This window comes from Oncorhynchus nerka, linkage group LG18 (genome assembly GCF_034236695.1).
Source record: "Oncorhynchus nerka isolate Pitt River linkage group LG18, Oner_Uvic_2.0, whole genome shotgun sequence".
In the NCBI taxonomy this organism is placed as follows: Eukaryota; Metazoa; Chordata; class Actinopteri; order Salmoniformes; family Salmonidae; genus Oncorhynchus; species Oncorhynchus nerka.
Window position 1 is genome coordinate 73,595,846 of NC_088413.1, and position 19,662 is coordinate 73,615,507.

The window sequence follows — 19,662 nt, forward strand, 5'->3', positions numbered from 1 at the left end:
ATGAGGGGGGAAAAAGCAGCAATAGTACTTTTTGTCCATTTTGAGACACCGTAGCCAGTATACACTTCCTTAAAAAAGCTACTTCAAGACATCTGTCATTAACTTTGACATTTTTGCAGAGGAGATCTTAGTGAGGTAATTTTGCATCTGACTAGGATGTTTGGTGCAGTATTTCTCAAGTGAAAAAATGTGCATGAGGACGAGTCGTCTGTCGTTGAATGACAACAGGCATTTACATAATTTAAAAATCCCTACTGTTGACCAATCTCCGACGAGGGGGCGTAGACCTCGGCTGCCGACTTCGGTTTCCCTCTAGAAAATGTTTTGTTTGCCCGAACAGCCCACCAAAAAACGAAAAGTTGTCATAATATATTCACAACCTGTTCCGAACTGTTTTGGATGGGAAGCCTGTGGAAGCATTTAGAACTCTGACAATGTGAGGGCATTTAGAACTCTGACAATGTGAGGGCATTTAGAAGTCTGACAATGTGAGGGCATTTAGAACTCTGACAATGTGAGGGCATTTAGAAGTCTGACAATGTGAGGGCATTTAGAAGTCTGAAATGTCAATGAGGGCATTTATGACAATGAGGGCATTTAGAAGACAATGTGAGGGCATTTAGAAGTCTGACAATGTGAGGGCATTTAGAACTCTGACAATGTGAGGGCATTTAGAACTCTGACAATGTGAGGGCATTTAGAAGTCTGACAATGTGAGGGCATTTAGAAGTCTGACAATGTGAGGGCATTTAGAAGTCTGACAATGTGAGGGCATTTAGAAGTCTGACAATGAACTCTGACAATGTGAGGGCATTTAGAAGTCTGACAATGGAAGTCTGACATTTTTAGAAGTCTGACAATGTGAGGGAAGTCTTGTGAGGGCATTTAGAAGTCTGACAATGTGAGGGCATTAGAAGTCTGACAGTGTGAGGGCATTTAGAAGTCTGATAATGTGAGGGTCATTTAGAAGTCTGACAATGTGAGGGCATTTAGAAGTCTGACAATGTGAGGGTCTGACAATTTAGAAGTCTGACAATGTGAGGGTCAAGAAGTCTGACAATGTGAGGGCATTTAGAAGTCTGACAATTTTAGAAGTCTGACAATGTGAGGGCATTTAGAAGTCTGACAATGTGAGGGCATTTTTAGAAGTCTGACAATGTGAGGGCATTTAGAAGTCTGACAATGAGGGCATTTAGAAGTCTGACAATGTGAGGGTTTTAGGGACAATGTGAGGGCTTTAGAAGTCTTTGACAATGTGAGGGCATTTAGAAGTCTGACAATGTGAGGGTTCTTTAGAAGTCTGACAATGTGAGGGCTTTAGAAGTCTGACAATGTGAGGGCTTTAGAAGTCTGACAATGTGAGGGCATTTAGAGGACAATGTGAGGGTCTTTAGAAGTCTGACAATGAGAGGGCATTTAGAAGTCTGACAATGTGAGGGTCTTTAGAAGTCTGACAATGTGAGGGTTTTTAGAAGTCTTTGACAATGTGAGGGTGTCTTTAGAATGTCTTTAGACAATGTGAGGGCTGACAATGTGAGGTTTTTAGAAGTCTGACAATGTGACAGAAGTCTGACAATGTGAGGGTCTTTAGAAGTCTGACAATGTGAGGGTCTTTAGAAGTCTGACAATGTGAGGGCATTTAGAAGTCTGACAATGTGAGGGTCTTTAGAAGTCTGACAATGTGAGGTTCTTTAGAAGTCTGACAATGTGAGGGTCTTTAGAAGTCTGACAATGTGAGGGCATTTAGAAGTCTGACAATGTGAGGGTATTTAGAAGTCTGACAATGTGAGGGTTTTTAGAAATCTTTGACAATGTGAGGGTCTTTAGAAGTCTGACAATGTGAGGGTATTTAGAAGTCTGACAATGTGAGGGTATTTAGAAGTCTGACAGTGTGAGGGTCTTTAGAAGTCTGACAATGTGAGGGCATTTAGAAGTCTTTGACAATGTGAGGGTCTTTAGAAGTCTGACAATGTGAGGGCATTTAGAAGTCTGACAATGTGAGGGTATTTAGAAGTCTGACAATGTGAGGGTTTTTAGAAATCTTTGACAATGTGAGGGTCTTTAGAAGTCTGACAATGTGAGGGCATTTAGAAGTCTGACAATGTGAGGGCATTTAGAAGTCTGACAATGAGAGGGCATTTAGAAGTCTTAGACAATGTGAGGGTCTTTAGAAGTCTTAGACAATGTGAGGGTCTTTGTCCCTGCTCTTGTTCACTTTTCTTTGAAAGGAAATGATTGGTTTAAGAAAACTCTCTAGCCTATGCCTGCGTCAGAAGTGACAATGGATTTTTAGAAATCTTTGACAATGTGGGAAGTCTGAGTGAACGTGAGGGCATTACACTGCAGGAGAAATTACATATTATTGGGACACATACTCTGTCTGAAGCTGTCTTTAACCCCTTTGTCCCTGCAGGAGAAATTACTTTATCCCCCCCCTCTTCTTTATCCCCCCCCATAGGCCAAGAGAAAGCTGGATCTGGAGGACCCACTCTACCTCCCTGACTTCAGGACCCCTAAAGGGAAGGGGAGCACAGCCGCAGCCAGTCATCCAAGTCCCAAAAGTAAGTATCTGCATCAATGAGAAAAAGCAATGGCCCCTACTTTAACGTTTCTTCATAAGCACTGCCTTCTACTTTAACATTTCTTCATAAGCACTGCCTCCTACTTTAATGTTTCTTCATAAGCACTGCCTCCTACTTTAATGTTTCTTCATAAGCACTGCCTCCTACTTTAACATTTCTTCATAAGCACTGCCTCCTACTTTAATGTTTCTTCATAAGCACTGCCTCCTACTTTAATGTTTCTTCATAAGCACTGCCTCCTACTTTAACGTTTCTTCATAAGCACTGCCTCCTACTTTAACGTTTCTTCATAAGCACTGCCTCCTACTTTAACATTTCTTCATAAGCACTGCCTCCTACTTTAACGTTTCTTCATAAGCACTGCCTCCTACTTTAACATTTCTTCATAAGCACTGCCTCCTACTTTAACGTTTCTTCATAAGCACTGCCTCCTACTTTAACGTTTCTTCATAAGCACTGCCTCCTACTTTAACATTTCTTCATAAGCACTGCCTCCTACTTTAACGTTTCTTCATAAGCACTGCCTCCTACTTTAATGTTTCTTCATAAGCACTGCCTCCTACTTTAACGTTTCTTCATAAGCACTGCCTCCTACTTTAGCACTGCCTCCTACTTTAACGTTTCTTCATAAGCACTGCCTTCTACTTTAACATTTCTTCATAAGCACTGCCTCCTACTTTAACATTTCTTCATAAGCACTGCCTCCTACTTTAATGTTTCTTCATTCTCAAATAAGGGATGGTTTGCATAAAGCGACACAACATCAACACATCAACACTATCCATCCACCCATCAATCCACCCATCCATCCACCCATCCACCCCATCCATCCATCAATCCACCCATCAATCCATCCATCCATCCATCAATCCACCCATCCATCCACCCATCAATCCACCCATCCATCCATCCATCCATCCATCAATCCACCCACCCATCAATCCATCAACACCATCCATCCATCCACCCATCCATCCATCAATCCACCCATCAATCCATCCATCCATCAAGCCACCCATCAATCCATCCACCCATCAATCCACCCATCCATCCATCAATCCACCCATCAATCCATCCACCCATCAATCCACCCATCCATCCATCCATCCATCAATCCACCCATCAATCCATCCACCCATCAATCCACCCATCCATCCACCCCCATCCACCCAGCCATCGATCCATCCATCCATCAATCTTTTCCAGTCAACATCCCCATATACAGATATGATCGTACATGTGTATTACAGTACCAGTCAAAGGTTTGGACACATCTACTTATTCAAATGTTCGTTATTTTTTATATTTTCTACATTGTAGAATAATAGTGAAGACATCAAAACTATGAAATAACACATATGGAATCATGTAGTAACCAAAAAAGTTACCATCAAGGCAAAGGGTGGCTACTTTGAAGAATCTCAAATATAAAATATATTTTGATTTGTTTAACACCTTTTTGGTTACTACATGATTCCATAACTGTTATTTCATAGTTTTGATATATTCACTATTATTCTACAATGTAGAAAATAGTAAAAAAATAAATAACAACATTTGATTGAGTAGGTGTGTCCAAACTTTTGACCTATACTGTACCTAGATTTAAAAAATATATAGGCATATCATAATTGCCCTGCTCCTGCATTCCCTAACACGTCTCACTTCTATGACCTATGACCCTCAGCGCCCAAGTCTCCTGGTGAGCGGACGCGCTACGACACCTCGCTTGGTTTGCTGACCAAGAAGTTTGTTGGCCTGCTGAGCGAGTCACCTGACGGCGTGCTGGACCTCAACTGGGCCACCGAGGTCCTCGAGGTGCAGAAGAGACGCATCTATGACATCACCAACGTGCTGGAAGGCGTGCAGCTGATCCGCAAGAAGTCCAAGAACAACATCCAGTGGTTGTGAGTAGCACACTAAGGAGAAGTGGACAAGTACACTTAGCAAAGTATCCCTAGAACAAGTAGCTTCTCATCGCTGGGTCTAATTGGAGGGTTAACAATATGGTAATAGGTTCAAACCATACCTGTACTGTGACGTACAGATCCTATTCAGCGTGTTTGAGTCAATCAGTAGTTTGAGCAAAGCATGGCACGGAATCAGTAACATATCCCACTGCAATGTAGGCCATCTCAAACACGTACATTATCTAGTAACTCCAGGTGGCTGATCATGTAAAATATGTGTCCGTTGCCTGCCAGGGTGGGCGGTGTGTTCGAGGGCTCGGCCAGCAGCGGGGAGAAGTCACGTGCCCTGCGGCGGGAGCTGGGTGAGCTGGAGAGGGCTGAGAAGGCCTTGGATGACCTGATCACGTCCAGTAGTGCTCAGATCAAGGAGCTGACCGAACACAGAGACAACCAGCGGCTAGGCTACGTTACCTACCAGGACATCAGGTCCATAGCCCGTCTGCAGGACCAGACGGTCATCGCTGTCAAGGCCCCGTCAGAAACCAAGCTGGAGGTCCCAGAGTCCTCAGGGGTGAGTGGTCAACGGTCATAGATACACGGAGCTGGCTGTTAAGGTGTCGTTAACACCGGAGCGGATCGGCTAGCCTATTTCTGCTTTCGTTTAAGAAATTAAAAAAAGACAAGGAGTAAAGTATTACAAATCAGACTGACGTAGTTCCCGACACATTATACTGGATTGATATATAGTTCCAGGTCGTTATTGTAAGAAGATCATTTGTTCTCAGTGATTTACTTGGTCTAAATAAAGGCCGTATGGTTTAGGTCAGCGTTTCCCAAACTCGGTCCTCGGGACCCCAAGGGGTACATGTTTATCATCAAAGCTTTTGGGGGGGGCTGGTGTAGGAGGATGTGTCTAACAGTCTTACCAAACCGTTTCATGTGGTTTCCTCTCGTACAACTACTTACATTACGGCCCACGTCTTGTCTTGATGAAGGACCCATTTTTTGCAATTACTGCACTATTTGTTGCTCGTCTACAGCTGTATTAGTGGATTCAGTCTGCCAATGTACTAGCCTCTGTAATGTTTTTATCATGACTTTAACTAAATGTATTTTCACATATGTTGCATTGGCCTCACTGTATATAATGCAGTTGCAGGCAACACTTTACATTACGTTGCTTTCCTACTGTGATTAAATGAGTAACAACATTGTATTAACATGAGCTTCCCATTGTCCCGTACCCTCAGGGCTCCCAACAGATCTACCTGAAGAGTAAGAACGGCCCCATCGAGGTGTACCTCTGTCCCGAGGAGGGCCTGGAGGATGCCAGCCCCGTCAAGAGCACCACCACCCCCAGGAAAGAGTGCTCTCATCACCCCCTGGGTCACACGGCCACCACCTCCCCAGGCATGGCACCACCACAGTACACCACCATCAAACAGGAGGTCAAGCAGGAGCCCATGGAGGGTAAGCTGAACTGGAGGACTTGTGATTGATACAGCTAAGGTCCACATTATGTGGTTTACTGACCTAATCTCTCTCTCTGTTTCTCCTCTCTCTTTTCTCTCTCTCTGTCTCTCCTCTCTTTCTCTCTCGTTCTCTTCTCTCTCTCTCTTCTCTCTCGTTCTCTCTCTCCTAGCTGAACTCTCCAGACCAACACCGGTGGTCCCCAGCTCCTCCACCAGCAGCAGCACTACCCTCCTTGACGTAGAAGGTCTCCTGGGCCTTCCCCCCAGCATGCTCCAGATGACAGAGGACCAGCTCTCGGGACCCGGGTTTACCCCTGACCCCAACGCCCCCTTCGTCAGCTTCTCACCGGCCCTCGACCACGACGACTACCTATGGGGGCTGGAGGACAGTGAGGGCGTGTCCGACTTCTTCGACACCTACGACCTGGGAGACCTGCTGCGAAGCTGAGAGACGTAGAGAGACTTTGAATCCTAAATCAAGCCCTACATTCTAATCACTTGAGTAGATCTGAGAGGGTTGGATAGGTGTAAAGTGGCACTGGGCAACCCTGTCGAAGGTGCTTATGGTTTAGGGTCTAGCAGTTGATTTGGGATTCAGGAAGAGAGGGAAGGAGAGGAGGGATGGGAGAGGGTAGACTATCTGCACGAATAGGGCGAGGAGTTCTTCCCACATCGCGTGACCTGGAGAAACTTGTTCATCTAGTTATAGCTTAGTTTTGACCATACAAACAGAATCAATAAATAGAATGAATACAAATAGTAATTGACCTGACCAGGAAAACCTCCAGGCCCCAGTTGTAATAGGATATAAGTGGTCAGGGAAAACTCCAGGCCCTATTCATGAAGGAGTGTCCTCTGTAGGGGTATGGGGTAGGGAGGAAATGTTACACCATGAAGCCATCAACTCTTTGCTTTAGCCATGTCTATTCCACGTTAATGATTTGTCAGAAAAAAATGGGTCTCTTTGTGTCAATTGTACATATATTTTTATACCTTTGTGGTTTGGAATTCAGAGTAGGGCCTGGATTGACACTGGTGTGTGTGTGTGTTTGTGTGTGTGTGTGTGTGTGTGTGTGTGTTCAGTTTATAAAGCTCTCAACGTTTTTGTTTTGTGTATTTGTACAGCGGACAGTTCGTATCCGTCACATTTAAATTGTAATGTGTGCTGTGTAAAAATATAGACACAGCACATTTTGTATGCATATCTGATGAGCAAAAAACCCCGCAAAAAAACTACTTGGGCATTTTGGGTAGGGGGTGTTATATTAACTCTCAGGAATGTCTTTTCCAGACAAAATGTTTATAGTACCACTCTTTGGCCACTAGGGGACAACATTGTATTGTCAGCTTAAATTCGCCAGCTTTACAGGTTTGAATCATTGTATGTGAAGCTAAACCAGGGTCATGTTCATAAGGAAGAAAATGTATAGAACTCGGAGTAAAAAACAGGGAGGCACTACCTGAACGTGTCCAATAAGAACGTAGATTTTCTTTGTCCGTTGCAAAACGTTTCAAAACGTTGTGCCCTGTTGGACACGACCCAGTTACCAAACATGGGAGTCTCTGGTGCTAACATAATATGGTGTTTCAACAAGGTGTAGGAGTATGGGTAATGCAGTTGTTGGGTATACCCAAGGCATTTGTTTATATTGGGGACCTGGTCATTGCCTCCAGCCTCAAGCTTTCTGGACGGTCAGGTAGTGTAATCTTCTGTGTCCTTTGGCAGGATGTGTCCACATCACATCGTAGAGGTTAGTTAGAAGCTGTTCTGGACCCATAGCCAAAGACACAGGTCGTCGCGGCCCAAATGTTTTTGACCAGAGGCCCATAGGGAATAACGTGCTATTTGGGATGCTTCCTGGGTCTTTTTAGTGACGGATATTATCCACCCAATCCCTATTCTATTCTATATGTGACTGACTACAGTATCGTGCTTTGCTTTGCGAATCGGCAGCTAGATTTCACATCCTGAAGCTTCTCTATCAAGATACATTTGATAGTGTTTTTTTATTTTTTTAAAAATGTAAATGTTAAGAGACTTTGTAGTATTGAATGACTATATATTTCCAAGGAAATGATCCAGTAAGGGTAATAATATACGACAACATCTGGTTTTTAATGTGTGTTTTGATTTAGTCAGTCATTAAGATTAAATAGAGGGCAATCGTCATATCCCCCCTTCTTCTGAAACTAGATGAAGTCTTTGATTCAATGGTGGTTTGTGTGTTGTCAAACCCACACTAGGGAACAAAGAGGACGTTATATCTTTTCTCTGTTTTCTTTAGTTAATGAAGGCTTAGCCCCACGTGTGTGGTAGTTTAAACCCTTGGAGAAAAGAGACGGAATGGTACCCCAAGGTCAAAGTTGGGTCTCTTTAGACTGAGTTGTGTTCATTAGGCACCAAACGGAACAAAACGTACTGAAACGCGGAGGAACTAACACTGATGGTTGTTTCCCATTGCAAAGTGTTTTAAAACGTTTTCCATTGTGTGCTCTAATGAACACTAGTCTAGGAGTTTAAAGGATTTGGACACATTTGAGGACTCTTTTTTTTTTTTTTTTTTTTTTTTGTGAATTGTATTTTGGTGCATTTTCTGCCTCTTCCCACAATGTGGGTTTAAGTCAATTGTCCTGTCCTAACAAACTTGAATATTTTGTGTGTGTGTGAAAGAGTGAGAAAGGTGTATATTTTTTTAGACAATTTGAATACAACAATTTAGTTTTTTGTTTAAATTGAGTATTATTTTTTTGTAACTGTACAGAATTGATTTTGTATTTATAATCTTTTTCCTGAAGCAATTTGGAAAGTTTAATACTGACCATTGTTAAAGAGCGACTGTCTCTGAATGACATGCGGCACTTAATATTTTGTAACATCGGGCTGTGTTTGAATAAATAAAGTATTGAAGCCAAATCTGTCCATTTCCTATGACATCATTCATCGATTTGCTATGGCAGGCAGCGCCAGTAGTCTTGGCAGACATCACAATGTAGGTCAATGATAAGATATCTCATTGTTCTTTTCTGTCTACGAAAGCAGTAAACTCCCTTCCGTAGGGTTGTTTGCCTAGTTCAATACTTAAACCAGGTTTGATCAGAAAATCTTAATGAACTAATAACTAATCCTGTTTACACTTGCTTCAAATGATTCCTCAAAGCAGAGAATTCTGGTTAATATGTCATGGTAACAGATTCAAACACAAACGTCAGTATCAACATAGACTTGAATAGAAATGTAGTACCATGACCCAGCAGCATCTCCAGTGTGGGCGTCTTAGCTCCACAACACCGACACCAATTGATTTTGAGCAAACATGCCACTACTTGGAAAGCACTTGCCTATCTCTCTGTGTTCGAATTTGGCACAAGGACTGAGGACTTTCAGGGTAACATCACATTGATGCAATGAATTGTGACATTCCCACACGCTGACTGAATAGGGCAACATGAGCAGTAACAACAACACTGACACAGCTATTAACTTACTCTGACAGGTGGACAAAAAAAAACATTAAAAAGCCACAGTCATTCTTTGGACTTTGAAAGTTGCCAGGGGAAACCTGCAAACAATAGATAGCAGATGAAGCTAAGGTCAAGGGGTCAGGGGTTACGATGGAACTGGACACAATGGAATTTCCCCCCCATGGTGACCAAGTAACCTTTCTTTTACTGCTAAGAAAGCGCTAAAACGAAATGTGTATTTGATTGGTGTTGATTCCTGTGTTTCTGTGTTGGGCAGAGACCTAACTGCTATCATTCTCTCTCCAAAGACGATGAAAAAACATCCGAGGATTGATAAAGGTTCAGCTTTAAAGGTTCAACGCAGATTTCATCTCAATCTCAAATCATTTCTGGTTTTAACAATCAAGTACCTTACCTGTGATTGTTTTCAAATGGTCAAAAAGAAACCAAAAATAGCTTCTTAGCAAAGAGCCATTTCTCAAGCAATAATTTAGCTAGGACTGTCTGGGAGTGGTCTGAGTGGGGAGGGGACAACTGTAAACTAGTTGCTATTGGCAGAGATGTTTGGAACTCTCTTTCTTATTGGTCTATTAACTCATTTACTGTCTGGTGTGTCACCAGGCAAGCCAAAAGTCCATCCCACCACAACGGGCTGAACCGTACACTAAAAGGGCATTGTCTTCATTTTCACTATTTCACAGTATTATTCCAACCTCATATTGTGTAAATACAGCAGTGGAAAAAGTAACCAACTGTCAAACTTGAGTAAAAGTAAAGATACCTTAATGGAAAATGACAAAAGTAAAAGTCACCCAGTAAAATTCTACATGAGTAAAAGTCTAAAAGTATTTGATTTAAAATATATCAAAAGTAAAAGTATCATTTAAAATTCCTTATATTAAGCAAACCAAAAGGCACCATTTTCTAGTTTTGTATTTATTTACGGAGAGCCAGGGGCACACTGCAACACTCAGGCATCATTTACAAACAAAGCATATCGGTTTAGCATATCGGTTTCCCCAGGACAGGGGCAGTAGTGATGACCAAGGATGTTTGGTTGATAAGTGTGTGAATTGGACTTATCCTGTCCTGCTAAGCATTCAAAATGTAACAGGTACTTTTGGCTGTCAAGGAAAATGTATGGAGTAAAAATTACAATATTTTCTAAAAGAATGTGGTGAAGTAAAAGTAAAAGTAGTCAAAAATATAAATAGTAAAGTACAGATACCACAAAGAAGTATTTTAGTAGTACTTCAAAGTATTTTCACTTACGGTGCGCCTGGCACCTACTACCATACCCCGTTCAAAGGACCTTAAATCTTTTGTCTTGCTCATTCACCTACTGAATTGCACACATACACACAATCCATGTCTCAAATGTCTCACGGCTTAAAAATCCTTCTTTAACCCGTCTCCTCCCCTTCATCTAAACTGGTTGAAATGTATTTAACAAGTGACATCAATAAGGGATCATAGCTTTCACCTGGATTCACCTGGTCAGTCTATGTCATGGAAAGAGCAGGTGTTCCTAATGTTTTGTTCCTAATGTCATGCAAAAGCCAAAAAGACACGCTTAACACAAGAAAATCAAATTTCTGACTGCACTGGGCCTTTAATACTTTGTTTATCTTGTGTTTCTAATGTAAGTGAAGAACAATGTAGCCTGGGCCACCTGCCTATCTTTAAATGGCTGACATTCAGTCAATCTGCAAGTCCTGGTGTGTTCCTCTCATTAGTGTGTTGCCAGGGGGAACCTGCGGACAATAGATAGCAGATTAAGCTAATGTCAAGGGGTTAGGGGTTAGGGGTCAGGATGGAACTGGACACAATTGAATTTCCCCGCCACGGTAGCCAAGCAACCTCGGGCCAAGTAACCTTTCTTTTACTGCTAAGATAGCGCTAAAACGAAATGTGTATTTGATTGGTGTTGATCCCTGTGTTTCTGTGTTGGGCAGAGACCTAACTGCTATCATTCTCTCTCCAAAGACGATGAAAAACATGTGTTTCTAATGTAAGCGAAGAACAATGTAGCATGGGCCACCTTCCTATCTTTAAATGTCTGACATCTAGTCAATCTGCAAGTCCTGGTGTGTTCCTCTCATTAGTGTGCAATTTATTTATTTATTTTAAAATGTTATTTCACCTTTATTGAACCAGGAAGGCCAGTTGAGAACAAGTTCTCATTTACAACTGCGACCTGGCCAAGATAAAGCAAAGCAGTGTAGAGGATGAAGGAGAAATAAATATGAAGAAAACCATGGAACCATTCTGGAAAAGGGAATGCATTCTGGTGGTTTCATTCACCAGTCATGTGTCTTTTTGGCTTTTGCATGAGAGACTTACAGGAGAGGCTAGAAGGCTGGAGTCTGAGAAACTTACAGGACAGGCTAGAAGGCTGGAGTATGAGAGACTTACAGGACAGGCTAGAAGGCTGGAGTATGAGAGACTTACAGGAGAGGCTAGAAGGCTGGAGTATGAGAGACAGGACAGGCTAGAAGGCTGGAGTATGAGAGACTTACAGGACAGGCTAGAAGGCTGGAGTATGAGAGACTTACAGGAGAGGCTAGAAGGCTGAAGTATGAGAGACAGGACAGGCTAGAAGGCTGGAGTATGAGAGACTTACAGGACAGGCTAGGAGGCTGGAGTATGAGAGACTTACAGGACAGGCTAGAAGGCTGAAGTATGAGAGACAGGACAGGCTAGAAGGCTGGAGTCTGAGAGACTTACAGGACAGGCTAGAAGGCTGGAGTATGAGAGACTTACAGGACTGGCTAGAAGGCTGGAGTATGAGAGACAGGACAGGCTAGAAGGCTGGAGTATGAGATACTTACAGGACAGGCTAGAAGGCTGGAGTATGAGAGACTTACAGGACAGGCTAGAAGGCTGGAGTATGAGAGACTTACAGGACAGGCTAGAAGGCTGGAGTATGAGAGACTTACAGGACAGGCTAGAAGGCTGGAGTATGAGAGACAGGACAGGCTAGAAGGCTGGAGTATGAGAGACTTACAGGAGAGGCTAGAAGGCTGGAGTATGAGAGACTTACAGGACAGGCTAGAAGGCTGGAGTATGAGAGACTTACAGGACAGGCTAGAAGGCTGGAGTATGAGAGACTTACAGGACAGGCTAGAAGGCTGGAGTATGAGAGACTTACAGGACAGGCTAGAAGGCTGGAGTATGAGAGACTTACAGGACAGGCTAGAAGGCTGGAGTATGAGAGACTTACAGGAGAGGCTAGAAGGCTGGAGTATGAGAGACTTACAGGACAGGCTAGAAGGCTGGAGTATGAGAGACTTACAGGACAGGCTAGAAGGCTGGAATATGAGAGACTTACAGGAGAGGCTAGAAGGCTGGAGTCTGAGAGACTTACAGGACAGGCTAGAAGGCTGGAATATGAGAGACTTACAGGAGAGGCTAGAAGGCTGGAGTATGAGAGACAGTACAGGACAGGCTAGAAGACTGGAGTATGAGAGACTTACAGGAGAGGCTAGAAGGCTGGAGTATGAGAGACTTACAGGACAGGCTAGAAGGCTGGAGTATGAGAGACTTACAGGACAGGCTAGAAGGCTGGAGTATGAGAGACTTACAGGAGAGGCTAGAAGGCTGGAGTATGAGAGACTTACAGGACAGGCTAGAAGGCTGGAGTCTGAGAGACAGGACAGGCTAGAAGGCTGGAGTCTGAGAGATTTACAGGACAGGCTAGAAGGCTGGAGTATGAGAGACTTACAGGACAGGCTAGAAGGCTGGAGTATGAGAGACTTACAGGACAGGCTAGAAGGCTGGAATATGAGAGACTTACAGGAGAGGCTAGAAGGCTGGAGTCTGAGAGACTTACAGGACAGGCTAGAAGGCTGGAATATGAGAGACTTACAGGAGAGGCTAGAAGGCTGGAGTATGAGAGACAGTACAGGACAGGCTAGAAGGCTGGAGTATGAGAGACTTACAGGAGAGGCTAGAAGGCTGGAGTATGAGAGAATTACAGGACAGGCTAGAAGGCTGGAATATGAGATAGGGTCTAGATGTGCTCATCTTCCGGGTTGGAGCGATCTGGTCGCATCCGCGCTTCGGTCTGCAGGTTGTATAACTTTTTCATTACATTTCATTATAGTACAACGGTCTGATTTGTCTAATCTTAGCAATTTCCTCTTAGCTAGCTACATAGTCGTCGTTGTATCAAAGATAATTGCGTAATTATCGTATTTCGTCGTCTCCTATCTGTCGTCTCCTATCTGTCCAACACGTTCACCGTCTACTGTAGCACTGTAGTAACTATCACACTCAACTGAACGTCTTGATTAGTGTAGTGTTAGCTAGCTACATAGCTAGCTACATAGTTGTCTTTGCTGTCTTCGTATCCAAGATAATTGTGTAGCTTAGAGTGTGGAGTCTTAGAGTGATAATTGCGTTATTATCGTATTTCGTCGCCCTCCTATCTGCCTAGCAGCTAGCCAGCTAGCATACGTTCACCGGCTACCGTAGCACTGTAGTAACTATCACACTCAACTGAACGACTTGATTAGTGTAGTGTTAGCTAGCTACATAGCTAGCTACATAGTTGTCTTTGCTGTCTTCGTATCCAAGATAATTGTGTAGCTTAGAGTGTGGAGTCTTAGAGTGATAATTGCGTTATTATCGTATTTCGTCGCCCTCCTATCTGCCTAGCAGCTAGCCAGCTAGCATACGTTCACCGGCTACCGTAGCACTGTAGTAACTATCACACTCAACCGAACGACTTGATTAGTGTAGTATTAGATAGCTACATAGTTGTCTTTGCTGTCTTCGTATCCAAGATAATTGTGTAGTTTAGAGTGTGTAGTCTTAGAGTGATTATCTTAATTCACCGAGGTCAGCTAGCCAGCTATTTTGTCGTCCTTAACGTAGGAGACACTCCTAGCTAGCCAATAGCCAGCCAACGTCTACTGAATAGAACTTTCGCATTCCGGTCGCATTCCGCGTCGCTCCACAGGTAGTATCACTTTTTCATTTCATTTCATTACAGTCCCAACGGTGTGATTTGTTTGATCGTAGCTAGCTACATAGCTAGCTACATAGCCGTCTTTGTTTCAAAGATAATTGTGTAGTCTAGAGCGATTTTCTAGGTTAGCTAGCCAGCTATTGTCGTTCTCCTAACGCAACGTAACGTAACCAACACTGCTAGCTAGCCAGCTAGCTCCCGATAAGCAGCACTGTAGAAACTTCACACTCAACGGTACGACTTGATTAGGGTAGTGTCAACAACGCAGCTAGCCTACCCCAGCAGTACTCTATCATTTTAATCATTTTAGTCAATTAGATTCTTGCTACGTAAGCTTAACTTTCTGAACATTCGAGACGTGTAGTCCACTTGTCATTCCAATCTCCTCTGCATTAGCGTAGCCTCTTCTCTAGCCTGTCAACTATGTGTCTGTCTATCCCTGTTCTCTCCTCTCTGCACAGACCATACAAACGCTCCACACCGCATGGCCGCAGCCACCCTAATCTGGTGGTCCCAGCGCGCACGACCCATGTGGAGTTCCAGGTCTCCGGTAGCCTCTGGAACTGCCGATCTGCGGCCAACAAGGCAGAGTTCATCTCAGCCTATGCCTCCCTCCAGTCCCTCGACTTCTTGGCTCTGACGGAAACATGGATCACCACAGACAACACCGCTACTCCTACTGCTCTCTCTTCGTCCGCCCACGTGCTCTCGCACACCCCGAGAGCTTCTGGTCAGCGGGGTGGTGGCACCGGGATCCTCATCTCTCCCAAGTGGTCATTCTCTCTTTCTCCCCTTACCCATCTGTCTATCGCCTCCTTTGAATTCCATGCTGTCACAGTTACCAGCCCTTTCAAGCTTAACATCCTTATCATTTATCGCCTCCAGGTTCCCTCGGAGAGTTCATCAATGAGCTTGATGCCTTGATAAGCTCCTTTCCTGAGGACGGCTCACCTCTCACAGTTCTGGGCGACTTTAACCTCCCCACGTCTACCTTTGACTCATTCCTCTCTGCCTCCTTCTTTCCACTCCTCTCCTCTTTTGACCTCACCCTCTCACCTTCCCCCCTACTCACAAGGCAGGCAATACGCTCGACCTCATCTTTACTAGATGCTGTTCCTCCACTAACCTCATTGCAACTCCTCCAAGTCTCCGACCACTACCTTGTATCCTTTTCCCTCTCGCTCTCATCCAACACTTCCCACACTGCCCCTACTGGATGGTATCGCGCCGTCCCAAACTTCGCTCTCTCTCCCCGCTACTCTCTCCTCTTCCATCCTATTATCTCTTGCCTCTGCTCAAACCTTCTCCAACCTATCTCCTGATTCTGCCTCCTCAACCCTCCTCTCCTCCCTTTCTGCATCCTTTGACTCTCTATGCCCCCTATCCTCCAGGCCGGCTCGGTCCTCCCCTCCCGCTCCGTGGCTCGACGACTCATTGCGAGCTCACAGAACAGGGCTCCGGGCAGCCGAGCGGAAATGGAGGAAAACTCGCCTCCCTGCGGACCTGGCATCCTTTCACTCCCTCCTCTCTACATTTTCCTCCTCTGTCTCTGCTGCTAAAGCCACTTTCTACCACTCTAAATTCCAAGCATCTGCCTCTAACCCTAGGAAGCTCTTTGCCACCTTCTCCTCCCTCTTGAATCCTCCTCCCCTTCCCCCCCCTCCTCCCTCTTGAATCCTCCTCCCCTCCCCCTCCTCCCTCTCTGCAGATGACTTCGTCAACCATTTTGAAAAGAAGGTCGACGACATCCGATCCTCGTTTGCTAAGTCAAACGACACCGCTGGTTCTGCTCACACTGCCCTACCCTGTGCTCTGACCTCTTTCTCCCCTCTCTCTCCAGATGACATCTCGCGTCTTGTGACGGCCGGCCGCCCAACAACCTGCCCGCTTGACCCTATCCCCTCCTCTCTTCTCCAGACCATCTCCGGTGACCTTCTCCCTTACCTCACCTCGCTCATCAACTCATCCCTGACCGCTGGCTACGTCCCTCCCGTCTTCAAGAGAGCGAGAGTTGCACCCCCTTCTGAAAAACCTACACTCGATCCCTCCGATGTCAACAACTACAGACCAGTATCCCTTCTTTCTTTTCTCTCCAAAACTCTTGAACGTGCCGTCCTTGGCCAGCTCTCCCGCTATCTCTCTCAGAATGACCTTCTTGATCCAAATCAGTCAGGTTTCAAGACTAGTCATTCAACTGAGACTGCTCTTCTCTGTATCACGGAGGCGCTCCGCACTGCTAAAGCTAACTCTCTCTCCTCTGCTCTCATCCTTCTAGACCTATCGGCTGCCTTCGATACTGTGAACCATCAGATCCTCCTCTCCACCCTCTCCGAGTTGGGCATCTCCGGCGCGGCCCACGCTTGGATTGCGTCCTACCTGACAGGTCGCTCCTACCAGGTGGCGTGGCGAGAATCCGTCTCCTCACCACGTGCTCTCACCACTGGTGTCCCCAGGGCTCTGTTCTAGGCCCTCTCCTATTCTCGCTATACACCAAGTCACTTGGCTCTGTCATAACCTCACATGGTCTCTCCTATCATTGCTATGCAGACGACACACAATTAATCTTCTCCTTTCCCCCTTCTGACGACCAGGTGGCGAATCGCATCTCTGCATGTCTGGCAGACATATCAGTGTGGATGACGGATCATCACCTCAAGCTGAACCTCGGCAAGACGGAGCTACTCTTCCTCCCGGGGAAGGACTGCCCGTTCCATGATCTCGCCATCACGGTTGACAACTCCATTGTGTCCTCGTCCCAGAGCGCTAAGAACCTTGGCGTGATCCTGGACAACACCCTGTCGTTCTCAAATAACATCAAGGCGGTGGCCCGTTCCTGTAGGTTCATGCTCTACAACATCCGCAGAGTACGACCCTGCCTCACACAGGAAGCGGCGCAGGTCCTAATCCAGGCACTTGTCATCTCCCGTCTGGATTACTGCAACTCGCTGTTGGCTGGGCTCCCTGCCTGTGCCATTAAACCCCTACAACTCATCCAGAACGCCGCAGCCCGTCTGGTGTTCAACCTTCCCAAGTTCTCTCACGTCACCCCGCTCCTCCGCTCTCTCCACTGGCTTCCAGTTGAAGCTCGCATCCGCTACAAGACCATGGTGCTTGCCTACGGAGCTGTGAGGGGAACGGCACCTCACTACCTCCAGGCTCTGATCAGGCCCTACACCCAAACAAGGGCACTGCGTTCATCCACCTCTGGCCTGCTCGCCTCCCTACCACTGAGGAAGTACAGTTCCCGCTCAGCCCAGTCAAAACTGTTCGCTGCTCTGGCCCCCCAATGGTGGAACAAACTCCCTCACGACGCCAGGACAGCGGAGTCAATCACCACCTTCCGGAGACACCTGAAACCCCACCTCTTTAAGGAATACCTAGGATAGGATAAAGTAATCCTTCTCCCCCTCCCCCCCCCCCCTTAAAAGACCTAGATGCACTATTGTAAAGTGGCTGTTCCACTGGATGTCATAAGGTGAAAGCACCAATTTGTAAGTCGCTCTGGATAAGAGCGTCTGCTAAATGACTTAAATGTAAATGTAAATGAAATTTTGTTACACGCTCTGAAAGAGAGAGAATTAGAATTATGACCATAATGAAAGCGTTGAATTTTCATGTACTCACCAAGTAAACAAAACCGTGCTTCTAGTTACATGCCAGACTTTAGCCGCAACCCAAAAGCAACTGACTTCAGACCGTTTCTATGGAACATCTAGATCTAAATTCATTTGTAAACATGAACAACTTAAAATTGTTATCCATTTAGTAAACGTTATAATATTATGGATAGATTATTTTCTTTTGACTATATTACTATTTAGTTATGAAACAGTAATGCTCTAACAAAGCACAACACAGAGGAGACCGTTTTAAAACCAGCCACAGTTGAACGTGTCAGGTGGGTGTCAGGATGGAGAGAGGGACTCAGGTCCGGTCTTCATTCCCTAGAGGTGTAGACTGACATTGAATGCTCCGATGGCAAAGACAATTTAATGGAACATTTTACAGACACACGTTTCTATTTATTTGACTTTATTACCACCTTCATTCATAATAAACAAGTTGAACTCCCAAGCACCATTCATAACACGTAGGTGTTGCCATGACGACATTGGCGACAGATGAGTCATAAAACGTCCTGTTTGTCACTGAGATCTATTCTTGTGTTCCAAAAGTAGTGCACTATATAGGCAATAGGGTTCCATTTGGGATGTAACCCTACAGTATAGGGGAGTGGAGGGACCAAAAGAATCAAGACTGACTGACACTGCCACCTGAGAGCAATACTGCACAATGAGTCATACTCATACATGCCTAACGTGTTTTAGCCAAAACAGTGGTAGAAGCTGTCTTCAATAATATTATGACTTCACCTAGGGGCTTTAAAAAAAATGTTTTTCCTTTCAAGAAATAGTCCATATGAACTCACTCTCACTCTCCCTCCCTCCCTCCCTCCCTCCCTCCCTCCCTCCCTCCCTCCCTCCCTCCCTCCCTCCCTCTCAGGGAAAATAAAGAAGAAGAGGGGTTTTACAGTAAACCTGACTCCCCCTGTAAATTGATAGGCCGTCTCATGTGCATGGGGGGGATGGGCGCGCTGCTCTACCTCTGCTGGGAATTGGGAGAAGTCTGTCCTGGAGGTAACCTTTCCTGGAAGCCATGGCTAAGACCTCCAGGCTCCAGCCTCATACAAGAGCTGAAACATGAGACTCTGCAGAAGGAAGGATGTTGATTGGACAGAGGGAGGAGAGGAGAAATGGAGAAAGAGAAAGTGTGCTTTTGAGAGAGAAAAAAGGACAGAAAGAGAAGAGAGAGATTGTGAGAGGCAGAGTGTAATGGTGCAGGAGATTGAAAGAGTGTGTGGAGGATAATAAGGAAGAGAGGGAGGGAGGTAGAAAAGGAAAGGGTAGATAGAGAGGGAGGGAGTGAGTGAGTCACTGCAAGTGTGGATATAAACACAAAAAGACAATGAACTTCTGTAAAAGTTTTCTAAAAGGCCTCCTTTCTCCCTCCTCTTTTCTCCCTCCTCCTTTCTCTCTCTTCTTTTCTCCCTCCTCCTTTCTCTCTCTCTCTGTCACACACACAATTTTCTGTCTCTCTCTCTCTCTCTCTGTCTTTCTCACCCTATCCTCCCCTCTCTCTCTCTCTCACCCTATCCCCCCCTCTCTCTGTCTCTCTCTCTCCCCCCCTCTCTCTCTCACCCTATCCTCCCGCCTCTCTCTCTGTTCTCTCTTATATTCCTAATATCATATATCATATGAATAAAA

General features: G+C 45.0%; 1 protein-coding gene across 1 annotated transcript in view; it reads left to right on the plus strand.

Annotated features, from left to right (window-relative positions):
• Positions 1-8,878, plus strand: part of LOC115146429 (transcription factor E2F2-like) — a 28,655-nt gene extending 19,777 nt beyond the window's left edge. Inside the window, exons 2-6 of the mRNA XM_029688490.2 lie at positions 2,459-2,561; positions 4,270-4,489; positions 4,787-5,063; positions 5,743-5,962; positions 6,135-8,878. Of these exons, the coding sequence (XP_029544350.1) occupies positions 2,459-2,561; positions 4,270-4,489; positions 4,787-5,063; positions 5,743-5,962; positions 6,135-6,412 (1,098 nt within the window). The 3' untranslated portion in view covers positions 6,413-8,878. The remainder of the gene's footprint in view (positions 1-2,458; positions 2,562-4,269; positions 4,490-4,786; positions 5,064-5,742; positions 5,963-6,134) is intronic.
• The last annotated feature ends 10,784 nt before the right edge of the window (positions 8,879-19,662 follow it).